A 13,926-nucleotide genomic window follows, 5' to 3' on the forward strand; every position below is an offset into this window, starting at 1 on the left:
ATAAAATAGTCTGTATCTTGGTCTGAATGGTCTCTAAACAGCAAATTTTATGAGTTTTCTATGTCTCTGTAATGAACCACTACAAATTGAGTGGCCTAAAAACAAGAGACATTTGTTGTTCCATAGGTATAGATCTACACGTCCTGAATTCTGAATGCAGGGCACGGTACAGCCAAGTTCTCAGCCCTGGGTCTCATTAGCTGAAACTGGGGTTATGAACAAGTCCTTCTGAGTGCTCTGGAGATGAACATGTTTCCACTCAGTCAAGACGTAGGTCAAATTCAGTTCCCTCTGGTTGTAAGAAGTCTTTCTTTTCTTTGCTGGCTATCAACCAGAAAATATCCTTCAGTTCTTAGAGGCTGCCAACATTCTTGCATGTGAGTGACCCACTCTTCAAAGCCTCCAAAAAAAAGTATCATCATCTTCAAAGCCACCAAAAAAAAGGATCTCCCTCACAGGGAACCCTTCTCACACTTTCCATTTCTTCAGAAAGCAACTGGTTCCTGTTAAGGAACTGTCTGATTAGGTCCAATCTACCCAGGAAAATCACCTTTTAGGTTTTTTTTTTTTGAGTCAAATTTGTCGTATCATTGAATTGTGGAAGTTTTATCCCATCAGATTCATCGGTCTCTATAGTAAATATATATAGGAACAGAGATATGGTCCCCCGAGCACCACTAGGAGTAACTCCTGAGTGCAGAGCCAGGAGTGACCCCTGTGCATCGCCAGGTGTGATGCAAAAAGAAAAAATAAAAAACATGAGCTAATAGTACAGGAAAAGGGCACTTGCCTTGCACATAGCCAACAGGAGTTCAATCTAGGCACCCCATATGGTCCCTGAAGCCCCACCAGGAGTGATTCCCAAGCACCACCCAAAAATTAAATATAATAATAACAATAACAGTAATAATAAAACATTTCCATGACCAACTTTTATACACATTCCTTGAATATCTCTAGAACACAGATATCCAACAGAACTTTCAATAATGGTGGATATATTCTACACAAAATACTATTCAACATAGTAGGCCGTAGCCACATAGATATTGAGCACGTCTGAGAAAATGATTTACTTTGTAATTGTGTTAAATTTTACCCACATATAGCTATAAAACAGGACAGCATAGCTCTAAAGACACCTTTAGGATCCAAGCAGATGGGACAGTGCAGGTAGAAGACAACTCTTACATGAGCATAAACAGAAAAACCCAGAACTAAATACATAAGGTCTGACATTTCATACACACATCTCTTTTCAAATTTTCAATTGTATCCAGAAATAACCATGGCTTATGAAAGGGGGGGGGAAAAGGTTTTTGCAACACCAACCAAACTCAGGCCTAAACCCATTCGGGGAAGGAAGGAAGGAAGGAAGGAAGGAAGGAAGGAAGGAAGGAAGGAAGGAAGGGAGGGAGGGAGGGAGGGAGGGAGGGAGGGAGAGAGAAAGAAAGAAAGAAAGAAAGAAAGAAAGAAAGAAAGAAAGAAAGAAAGAAAGAAAGAAGAGAATAAATAATCAAGCTCATTCCTTTTTTTACCTTTTATTCTCTTGGGAATTACAGTCACCCAATCTGGTCCACTGGAGTTGATTGGCATTTTGATATTGATACCACTTTATGAGGAATAAAAAGAGCACAATCTTAGACTTAGGAACATTTATTTTCTATTATGCATGTTTATTTGAAAATTAGATATGAGTATAATTCCACAGGACCTTACTAAGAAAAAGTCTTATAAATGCTAGTCAGCACAAATTAATTAAGCTTTCATAAAAAGATTATCCAAAAAGGAGATTCCATGGATATATAAACTGAACAAGAATTAAATAGGTTCCTAATTTTTTTCGCTGCTAAATTATAAACTTTTTTTCATATTACTTACTCCCTTTGGACTCAAAGAATGGCCCATTGCGATGAGAATGTCTATTTTATTACTTCCTAGTTGTCAGACCACAAGTTTTTAACCTTGCCCTGAGGTAAGGTAGGTCTTACACAGGACACCTGTTCATCATTACTATGTCTCTGTAGTATCTATTCTCCTTACTAAAACATATACTCCTTGAAGTCACGGAGTGCCTTATTCATCTATTTTCTTAGCACATTTATCAACGATAAATGTCCCAAGTGTGATAATTGCATGATAGCTATATGTTACTGGAAGTCCATGTTCCAAGGAGATTCTTTCTCTTGGGATGCTGTACCACGAAGTTACAAAGAGACACACATACAGATACATATACAGAGAGAAAGCAAATATACCTAGCGCAAAATCACTAACATTTGTGAATCTCCACTAAAGATATGCTCATTGTTATTCATCAAATGTTTCTAAAGATTTAAAGTTTATGTTGTTTTTGCTTTGTTATATTCTGTGGTGCCAAGGACTAAACCCAGAACTTCACACATGTGAGGCAAATACTCTCACAGAGCCACATCTCCAGACCAAGCTTGAAGATTTTTTTGTAATGCAAAGCTAGAAGGAAAAGTATATAAATAATTCTAAAATAAGAGGTAAGTTATTCATGGGATAAGTTCATTCTTTCAAGAGGCCTTCCCTTATAGTAACAGGAGTTTGTAAGCAAAGTACTGTTGTTCTTTCTGAGGTCTAGAAAGAAAGTGCAGTGGGCAGGGTGTTTATTTTGCAGACCACAGACCTGGGTTCAATTCCCAGCACCCATATGGTCCCCTGAGCCTGCCAGGAGTGATCCGTAAACTCAGAGCCAGAATAAGCCCATAGCACCACTGAGTCTGGCCCCAAAACAAAAACCCACATTTGTTTTTTCCTTACCTGTAAAGAATAAAGCCAGAGAGATAGCCCAAGAGAAACCAAGTGTAAGGGAACTTGGCTTACACACAACTACCCAAGCTTAATCTCATCGAGTAAGGAGTAAACCCTGAACCCAGCTGAGCATGGCCCCTAAACCAACCAAAAACTCTTTTGAAATTAAAATAAAGAGAGGGAAGAGAGATTGCTCAGTGGGTGAAGGTGCTTGCTTTGTACACGCCCGATCCAGCTTCACTCCAGGGCTCCCCTTATCTCCCCCAAGCCCTGCCAGAAGTGATCTCTGAGCACAGAGCCAGGAAAAAGCCCTGAGCACTGCCAGGTGCTCTCCCTGTCACTGTCACTGTCCTCTCGTTGTTCATCATTTTCTCGAGCGGCCCCAGTAACATCTCCATCATGAGATTTGTTATTGTGTTTGGCATATTGAATACATCACGGGTAGCTTGCCAGGCTCTGCCGAGCGGGCGAGATACTCTCGGTAGCTTGCCGGGCTCTCTGAGAGAGGCAGAGGAATCGAACTCAGGTTGGCCATGTTAGACGCTTGCAAGGCAAACGCCCTACCCGCTGTGCTATCGGTCCAGCCCATGTGTGTTCCCCCTACCGAAGAATAATAAATAAGGAACAAACTGGAGAATAGTTCAAATGGCAGAGCATGACCCTAGTGTGTGCAAGGTTTTGCGTTCAATCCCTTGCATGGCATTGCTGGGTATGGTCCCGGTGATCTTCAAGCACCTTTACGACCTGCCACACTAGAGACCCAGAACTGATGAGCCAAGCATCACCAGGAATAGCTCCTATTTAAAAATACAAGAAAGGGGCTGGAGCGATAGCACAGCGGGTAGGGTGGTTGCCTTGCACACGGCCGACCCAGGTTTGATCCCCAGCATCCCATATGGTCCCCTGAGCACCGCCAGGGATAATTCCTGAGTGCAGAGCCAGGAGTGACCCCTGTGCATTGCCGGGTGTGACCCAAAAAGCAAGAAAAAAAAAAGGGAAGGAATAAAGATCAGTTTGCTTTGTCATTTAGGGAACTCAAGGCGAAGACTAAATCAATTTAGTTTTGGGGTCAAGAAAATTAGAAAAAAATATTTAAAAAATTGATATCACAGCAGGTAGGACATTAGCCCAGCAAGCTACCGACAATATTCCGCCCGCACAGCAGAGCCTGGCAAGCTCCCCACGGTATATTCGATATGCCAAAAACAGTAACAACAAGGCTCACAATGGAGACGTTACTGGTGCCCGCTGGAGCAAATGGATGAACAATGAGAGGACAGTGCTACAGCATTACAGTGCTACATTAACTCAAGATCAATTAATTCAAGATCAATTTCTAAATTAAGCAACTCTATGAGCCACCAAGGAAGGAAGGGGAGAAAAGGGTTCTAAGTTTAATTTTCTAACATATTTAGGCTTTGAGTTCTAAATAATATGCCTATGAAGAGCTGGAACTCACATGTCTCTGCTCCCCCCTTCCCCATGGAATACCAGAGGGAGTCTCCCTCTATGTTCCAATCCCCACCACCAGCACTGGGTGTGGCAAAAAAAAAAAAACAGACATAGCACAGCACAGAAGGCACTTGCTGGAGCAGAGTCAGGAGTAAGCCCTAGGCACATGGGTATGGCCCACAACAAAATAATAATTAGAAAACAAATAAAATAAGTATACAGAGAATCTTTTGCCTTTTTCTTTTCAGTTGGGCTGGTGAAAACCTTCAGAATTTTAATAGAGTAAATGATGCAAAAACATAAAATCAGAATCGAGATACTGATCAAATGTCAAATGCTTGAACTCTTAAAAAAAAAATGTGGGGGGTGGGAGGCATACTGGGATCCGTGGTGGTGGGAAATGGGCACTGGTGGAGGGATGGGTATTTGATCATTGTATAATCGAAACCCAAGCACAAAAATGTGTAAGTCTGCAACTGTACCTCATGATGTCTCACTATTAAAAATTAAAAAAAAACAAAATCTGAAAGAATTAAAAAAAAATGTGAACTCTAACCCTGTTTTCCCAGCAAACTTCCAAATAAGTAGTAGTTTTTTATGTTTCTGTTACAAAGCACCATCATCAGGATATTCAAGTAAGAAGAAGGACAGAAATTATTTTATTCTCTGGATTCATAGTTTTTGTTTTGTTTTTAAATTTTAATGGTAAGGGGACTGGAGTGATAGCACAGTGGGTAGGGCGTTTGCCTTGCATGCGGCCGACCCAGGTTCGATCCCCAGCATCCCATATGGTCCCCTGGGCACCGCCGGGAGTAATTCCTGAGTGCAGAACCAGGAGTAACCCCTGTGCATCACCAGGTGTGACCCAAAAAAAAATTAATGGTACAATTGTTCCTAGAAAATGTTTTAAATTTTTCTAATTTTCTTGTGAATTTAATTCTCTAACCTTTCTCCCATTTCCAACCCCCCCTTAGAATCTGAGTAAATTACAAAGCTATACTTCCTCCTCTTCTCTAGGCTACTAATTAACTAACAACCCACCTCTCAGTGGGAGTAACTGAGCAGTCGCTGTACATAGGCTTGAACAGCACACAGCACTGAAATAATCTGCTCTCAGTCATTTATAAATAAAGCTTGCTTGAGATCTGAAGCGAGGATTGCAAGTAAACGACCAGGGAGATAACTCGAAATGTTGCAGCGTGCTTTGCACGTAGGAGGCCTGGGTTCCGCCCAGCACCATCTGGTCTCTCAAGTACCACAGGAGAGGCCACCAAGAACAGAACCCAAGCACAGCCAGGCTGAGCACGCCCCCACCACCCCCACCACCATCACAAAAAAAAAAAAAAAAGTACAGAGAATAGTGAGTCATTGGCTCCCTCTGCTGGTTTTCAAAAAGTATGACATGAGTTCGTCAAAGCGTTATTTCTGAAAGTTGACTCCAAAGGTGGATCATCAAATCATAAGATTTTATTTGAGGCGCTCCCATAAAGTAGATAACTTATGGCAGAAAATTTTTCTCCACTTAGTAATAAATAGACATTTATTTAAAAATAAGCTTAAGGTGGGCCAGAGAGATAATACAGCGAGTAAGGCCTTGCATGGCCGGCCGGGGTTCTATCTCTGGCATTCCGTATGTCCCCTTGAAAAATCTTCCTTAATGAAGAGTCAGGAGTAAGCCCTGAGCATCTCTGAGTGTGACCCACATCACTTAAAGATAAAAATAATTTTTCTTGCCTGTTCAGGAGCAGGCTGGGGGGAGAGGGGTGGTAAAAGGGAATCTGAGGACATTGGTGGAGAAAAGTTGACACTGGTGGTGTGGGATTGATACTGGAAGCTCACACACCTGAAACTTCAATATGAACAGTTTTGTTAATAATGATGACTTACTGAAAAAAAATGAACATTTGAAAATATTAAAACTAGGGCTGAAGAGAGAGCACAGCAGATAATGCCCTTGCCTTGCACATAGCCAACCCAGGTTAGATCCCTGGCACCACATATTTTTCTTGTTTTGTTTTGTGGCTACTCTCGGTGATGCTCAGGGGTTACTCCTGGCTCCGCACTCAGGAATTACTCCTGATGGTGCTCGGGAAACCATATGGGGTGCTGGGGATTGAACCCAGGTCTGCCACATGAAAGGCAAGTGTCTTACCCACTGTACTATCGCTCCAATCCACACAATTTTCAATTCTTTCAAATAATTGCATTTGGAGGTGGGCAGAGTTAGGCCAGACTCAGCAATGCTCTGGAGATTCTCAAAGCTGTCAGGAGTCACTAGCAATTATGCTCAGGGAACTCTACATTGCCAGGGATTGGCGACATGCCAGGTAAGCACCTTCATCCCTATGCTATCTCTCCAGCCTAATTGTACTTTTTTTGACAAGGTAATAATTAGAACTATTTTTTTGTTTTGTTTGTTTGTTTTTGTTTTGGGGGGTCAGACCCAGCGATGCACAGGGGTTACTCCTGGCTCTGCATTCAGGAATCACTCCTGGTGATGTTCGGGGGACCATATGGGATGCTGGGAATTGAACCTGGGTCAGCCACATGCAAGACAAACGCCCTACCCTCTGGTGTAAATGCCCTGGTGCTATCGCTCCAGCCCCGGTTTTGTTTGTTTTGTTTGGGGCCATATCTGATGGGGTACACTGCTTACTCCTGCTCAGGGGTCACTCCTGGTGGTGCTCAGAGGACCATATGCAGTGCAAGGGACTGAATACGGATCGGCCACATGGAAGGCAACCTGCTGTACTATCTCTCTCGCCCATTAACTTGTTACTTCCTAGGATGTCATTTTACATTTTTGTTTTGTTTCTGGGTCACACCCACCTGTGCTCTAGGCTTGCTCCTGGCTCAGGATCATTCTGGGGCTCTGGGGACCATATGGGGTGCCAGGGGTTGAAGCCAGGCTAGACGCATGCAGGACATAGTGCTTCACCCACTATGCCATCTCTCTGGCCACCCTTCCATTCTATAGACTGGTCAAGAAAATAAACATTTTGTTTTGTTTTGTTGTCGGGTCACACCCGGCGATGCACAGGGCCTACTCCTGGCTCATGCACTCAGGAATTACTCCTGATGGTGCTCAGGGGACCATATGGAATGCTGGGAATCGAACCTGGGTCGGCCGCGTGCAAGGCAAACGCCCTCCCCACTGTGCTATTGCTCCAGCCCCAAGAAAATGAACATTTTTAACGTTCCATTCTGCACATCATTCCACACATTAGATCACTACATAAAAAAAATTATCTATATTCCAAAAAAAAGGAATTTGTGCACAAGAATGTGATAAATTCAGTTTGCTCTTCAAGCCTGTGCTCTCCCTCTTGTGGGTTTTTTTTATAAGGTAAAGGTAAAGGTAAAGGCCCTCCCGTTGATCGTCGATTTGCTCGAGCGGGCCCAGTAACGTCTCCATTGGAGACTTTGTTGTTACTGTGTCTGGCATATCGAATACTCTCGGTAGCTTGCCGGGCTCTCCGAGAGGGGCGGAGGAATCGAACTCGGGTCGGCCATGTTGGCCGCTTGTAAGGCGAACGCCCTACCCGCTGTGCTATCGCTCCAGCCCTGGCGCGATAGCACAGCGGGTAGGGCGTTCGCCTTACACGCAGCCAACATGGCCGACTCGAGTTCGATTCCTCTGCCCCTCTCGGAGAGCCCGGCAAGCTACCGAGAGTATTCGATATGCCAGACACAGTAACAACAAAGTCTCCAATGGAGACGTTACTGGGCCCGCTCGAGCAAATCGACGATCAACGGGAGGGCCTTTTTTTTATTAATCTCAAAATTAAAATCTGTAATTATCTTCTTATTTATCACCTCTTCTGAATTGGGTCACATTCAGAGAGATATAAGAAGCATATAATCAAAACAAGAGTCTTACAATCAAAACAAAGTCTTTTTGTTTTGTTGTTCTTGGGCCACACCTCATGGTATTCAGGGCTTACTCCTGTTTTGTTTTGTTTTGTTTTGTTTTGTTTTCACTTCTGTCAAGTTTCCAACCATCGACCATTCCTCCTGTTTCTCCTGGCCTTATTACTCCTGTTTTTGCACTCAGGCATTACTCCTAGAGGTTCTCATGGGACCATATGGGCTCAAACTGAGTCTGCCACATGCAAGGCGAGCTCTCTAGCTGCTGTACCACCTCTCCAGGCCCCAAAGAATCTTCTAAATGGGAAGAAAAAAGTATCTTAAATGGGATGCAGCTAGTGGCAAAGAACTACCAAGTCAATGCAGCACCTACCTCTGGAAGAATGCATTCTCTGCGGCAGTCAGGAGCCCCTTCAGGTACCCGCCTTTGAAGTGGTTGATTCTGCTGCTGCAAGGGAGCTTCTCCGGTTTAAAGCAGAACCAAGGTTCCCCAGAATAGAGATCTGTAAAGTTACACAGGGGTTTCCCCCCGGGGAGACACACATTGCACCGAGTCGTCTCGGAGATTCTTCCTGAACGGAAGAGACTCTTAAAATATACCCTGTCTGGTTTCTCTTCTTGGAGATGCTGAAGAACTCGGATCCCTTCGCTGGGGTGGACCAAAGATATGGACACTTTAACTTTGCCCGGCCAGAGCAAAGTGAAAATGACCTTGTAAAACCCGTTCTGATAGTCCACCACGCGGCCCACGGCCCCAGCTTGCAGCTTCGGGGAGTGGATTCTGGCCTGCAGGTAGTCGCCACCATACTTCTTGGGTCTCCTTTGAAAATCCTGGACGTGGACCAGCACCTCCAGCTGGCTGCCCACCTTGAAGAAGGTGGCAGAGTTCAAGATGACAAAATAGCTGGAAGAAGGGTCAGTGCTCTGCAAAAAGGGAACCGGGCCCACCTTGGGCAGCTGCCACTGCAAGGCGGCCAGCAAGGAGTCCTCCTCCAAACGCTCCTGGCTGGACAGTGTCTGCTGCTCATAGCCACAGTAGGGGTTCCGGCTGAGTCCGGTCACCTGGGAGAAAACGAACTGGCCACTCGTGTCGATGAATGTGGTTGAAATAGTTTCACGGTCCAAGTACTAAAAAGAAAGGCACAAAGAACAGAACACAAAGCTGTTTACTATCACCCTGGATTCGGTCATATGCATCTCTGCTTCGGTTTAAATTTTCACTGAACTACTTAGGACGATGTCGTTTCAGAAACCAGAGAAGGCAGTTGGGATAGAGAAGAGGCCACGATGAAAATGATAGCTGGAAATGGTCGCTCTGGATAAGAAGTGCTGAAAGTAGGTAAACGGATAAATAGGATAACCTCTCAGTACTTGTACTGCAAACCATAATATCCAAAATGAGAGAGAGAGAGAGAGAGAGAGAGAGAGAGAGAGAGAAGAAAGAAGAGGAGGAGGAGGAGGAGGAGGAGGAGGAGGAGGAGGAGGAGGAGGAGGAGGAGGAGGAGGAGGATGCTTCCCATAAAGGCATGTTGTTGGCGGGGGGTGGTGAGGAAAACTGGGAACACTGGTGGTGAGAAATGTGCACTGGTGGAGAGATGGGTGCTGGAACATTGTATGACTGAAACCCAACCATCAACAGCTTTGTATCTGTGTAAAAAAATAATGTTGATTAAAAAAAGAAAGAGAGAGAGAGAGAGAGAGAGAGCTCACTACTATAAATGGATGGACATGGAGAGTATCATGCTGAGTGAAATGAGTCAGAAGGAGAGGGACAGATATAGAATGACTGCACTCATTTGTGGGATATAAAAATATATATATTAGAAGACTAACATCCTCACCCAGGGAAAACAGGGGCTAGGAGGACTATGGTCAATGTTTGGAATCAACCACAAGTGTGCACAGGGTGGAGGGTAGGAAAGATAGGGAAGGGAACAGTCTGACAATAATAGCTGGAAATGATCACGTTGAACAAGAACTGAGTGTTGACAGTAGGTAAAGGGATAATCCTAATAATCTTTCAGTATTGCAAACCACAATGCCCAATAGAAAGAGAGATAGAGAGAGAGAGAGAGAGAGAGAGAGAGAGAGAGAGAGAGAGAGAAGAAAAGAAAAGCGCCTCCACAGAGGCAGGCAGGGGGTGAGGGGAGGTGGGTTGTGATAGGAAGGAAACTGAGGACCCTGGTGCTGGGAAATGTACACTGGCGGAGGGACAGATATTGGAAAACTATATGACTGTAACCTAATCATGAACAGCTTTGTAAGGGTCTATCTCAGAGTGTTTTAATAAAAATATTTTAATAAAAAAATTTTTTTTAATTTTTTTTAAAAAAGAGCTCATTAATTTTCCAAGGCTATCTTATCATAATCCAGTGAAATCATGATAAGGAATAAAGACATGCATTATCATGCTTTTTATAAGATTTATCTACAGAAGCTTACCTAGGTTTTTATAGTGAATATGAAAGAAAATTCCCCCCAAGGCTTCCAGAAAGAGAAAAGAGAAAAAGGAACATTTTTCCTCTTCTTGTGAAATACACAAGACAACTCTACTCTTATTAACAAGGCCTCTGCCCCCAGAGAATCAGTTTTACCACAGCCATAACCTATTGCAGTTGCAGCAGAGTTTAACAAGCCTTGAGCAAGGGTTATATCCATCCTAATTCACTCTATCATCCTGATCAACGTAAGGAGCTGGGGAAGAATTAAGAAACACTTTACATTCACAGTCCAGAAGTACAGCTCACTAAAGGCAGAGATTTAAGGGTAGATCCAAAATGCTTTAACTTCACGTTTTACTAAAAGCCACGTCCTGTCCTGCTTTCAACAAGACATTACGAGACACACTAAGGGACCAGAAAGTCAGCCCAAGAGGTTGAGCGCAGGCTTTGCTTGCAGAAGATATTCACTATAATATTAATTATATTCCTGGCACATCCTGATCCCCTGAGCACCACCAGGAGCGACCCCCAAGCACGAAGCCAGGAGTAGAACCTGAGCATCTTTAAGTAGCACTGTAGCACTGTCCTCCCGTTGGTCATCAATGTGCTCGAGCGGGCCCAGTAACGTCTCCATTGTGAGACTTGTTGTTCTGTGTTTGGCATATCGAATACATCACGGGGAGCTTGCCAGGCTTTGCCGTGCGGGCAAGATACTCTTGGTAGCTTGCCAGGCTCTCCAAGAGGAGCAGAGGAAACGAACCTGGGTCAGCCACGCTGGCCACATGCAAGGCAAATGCCCTACCACTGTGCTATCACATCTTTAAGTATGCCCCCCCCCCAAAAAAAACAGCATTCGAAAACATATAACAAGTATCAGAAATAAAGTCAGAAATGAACAGAAGTATCAGAAATAAACAGAATCTTCCACAAAAAGAAATACAAACGGCCAAAAGGCACATGAAAAAAAATGTTCTACATTTCTGATCATCAGGGAGATATAAATCAAAACAACAATGAGATATCATCTTATATCACAGAGACTGGCAAACATCCAAAAGAACAAGAACAAACAGCTCTGGTGCAGATGCAGGGAGAAAGGGCCTCGCATTCATTGTTGCTGGTAATGCCAACTGGTCCAGTCTTTTTGGAAAACAATATGAGCCTTCCTGAAAAAAAAGAGAAATTGAGCTTCCAGATGACCCTGCAATACCACTTCTGGGAATATATCCTGGAGCAAAAACGCACAATAGAAATGATAACTACACCTGTATGTTCACTGCAACACTGTTCATAATAGCCAAAATTTGGTAACAACCCGAGTGCCTGAGAACAGATGACTGCTTAAAGAAACAATGTAGATCTACATAATGAAACACCATGCAGCTATTAAAAAAGATGATTTCATGAAACATGTTTATAAGTGGACGGACATGGAGAATATCTTGCTAAGTGAAATAAGTCAAAAAGAGAGGGGCAGACATAGAAAGACTGGACTCATTTGTGGAATGTAAAATAACATAGTTTGAGACTAATACCCAAGGACAGTAGAGACAAGGGGCAGGGGAATTGGTCCATGGTTGGAAGCCTGCCTCATGAGCTGGGGAAGAAGGCAGCTGGGACAGAGAAGGAATCACTAAGTCAATGATGGCTGGAAGGATCACTCGGGCTGGGATATGTGTGCTGAAAATAGACAAAGGACCAAACAAACATGATGGCCTCTCAGTATCTGTAATCTGTATTGCAAACGGTAATAGCCGTAAGTAGAGAGAGAGTAAGAAAGTGCCTGCCATAGAGGCAGGGGGTGGGGTGGGATGGGGATGGCGGGAGGGATACTGGGAACATTGGTGGTGGAAAATGTACATTAGTGGAGGGATGGGTGTTCAAACATTGTATGACTGAAACTCAATCATGAAAGCTTTATAATTGTATCTCATGGTGATTTAATAATTTTTTTAAAAGAGAAAGTCAGATATACAAGGGTATTGTAAGAATGAGATCGATTTAAAACAGCTATGATTTAGGGGCTGGATAGCACAGTAAGCAGAGTGCTTGCCTTACACACGACTGACTGGGGTTTGATCCCAAGCATCCCATATGGCCCCCCTAACCTGTTAGGAGTGATCCTTGAGCACAGACCCAGAAGTAAGTCCTGAGCATCACAGGTTGTGGCAAAAAAAAAAAAAATACTGCGCTTCCCTATGACCCAGTGATTTCATTTCTTGCCATCTACCCCAAGAGCCACAAAATGGCAATTTGAAGAGATATCTCATAACTCCTCTATATGTTCACTATAGCACTATCAGAAATAGCTAAAATTTGGGAAAAAAACAAATGTCTAAGAACCGATAAGTGGATAAACAAGCATTCAGATAGACAGACACGTCACCACACAAACACACACACACAGAGACATACACAAACACACACATAATGAACACTACTCTGCTATAAAAAAAAAAAACTGAAATCCTACAGTTTGCTGCTATGTGGATAGATCTGGAGGGTATTAAGCTGAGTTAATTGACTTAAAGGGAAAGGGACAAATACAGAATGATCTTTCTTATACGTGGAGTATAAACAAACATAACACAAGACTAAAAAAAATCACCAATTACAACACACCTTAGAGTGGGCCAAGATAACTGAGTTTTAAGGGGGGAACCAAGGAACAGCAGTGGAGGGACAGTGACACTTTGACGGGGGGTGAGGTGGAGTAACATTTTATGCCTGGACTATTAACAGCACGGTAAATCACAGACCATAAACATTTTTTAAAATTTGTAATGCATATTTTTTCAAAACTCTTGAGAAAAATAGGTAAAAATTACTCTTTTTTTTTTTTTTTTTTTTTTTTGCTTTTTGGGTCACATCCAGCAATGCAGAGGGGTTACTCCTGACTCTGCACTCAGGAATTACTCTGGCGGTGCTGGGAGGACCATATGGGATGCTGGGAATCGAACCTGGGTCGGCCATGTGCAAGGAAAACACCCTACCCACTGTGCTATCGCTCCAGCTCCAAAAATTACTCTACTTTTAAAAAAAAAAGTAGGAATTACATTTAACTCCTCAGAAACCATAACAGAGAAGCATGTGATTTTGTTTTTGGTTTTGGTTTTGCTTTTGCTTTTTGGGTCACACCTGGCGATGCAAGGCAAATGCCCTACCCTCTGTGCAATCTCTCCAGCCCCACATGTGATATATTTAAAAGTTCAAAAGAAAAAGAAATAATCTGCTATCTTAGAATTCTATACCCTATGAAATTACCCTTCAAACGAAAATATTTTAAAAGACAAACAAAACTAAGGGAACTTATTGCTAGTATACATGTCACAAAATGTTACCGCGATTTCTGCTCTCCGATAGCAATAAAACTAATCTAGAAATCAAT

General features: G+C 43.1%; 1 protein-coding gene across 2 annotated transcripts in view; it reads right to left on the minus strand.

The window, feature by feature from the left end:
* The window catches only part of NXPE3 (neurexophilin and PC-esterase domain family member 3), a 41,183-nt gene that overhangs the window by 13,072 nt on the left and 14,185 nt on the right, over positions 1–13,926 (minus strand). For both annotated transcript variants that reach the window (XM_056109235.1, XM_056109236.1), the window contains 2 exons: positions 8,471–9,225; positions 1,539–1,612 (listed from right to left, as the gene is read on the minus strand). In XM_056109235.1, the coding sequence (XP_055965210.1) occupies positions 1,539–1,612; positions 8,471–9,225 (829 nt within the window). The remainder of the gene's footprint in view (positions 1–1,538; positions 1,613–8,470; positions 9,226–13,926) is intronic.

This window comes from Sorex fumeus, unplaced genomic scaffold, assembly GCF_029834395.1.
Source record: "Sorex fumeus unplaced genomic scaffold, SorFum_2.1 ptg000265l, whole genome shotgun sequence".
In the NCBI taxonomy this organism is placed as follows: Eukaryota; Metazoa; Chordata; class Mammalia; order Eulipotyphla; family Soricidae; genus Sorex; species Sorex fumeus.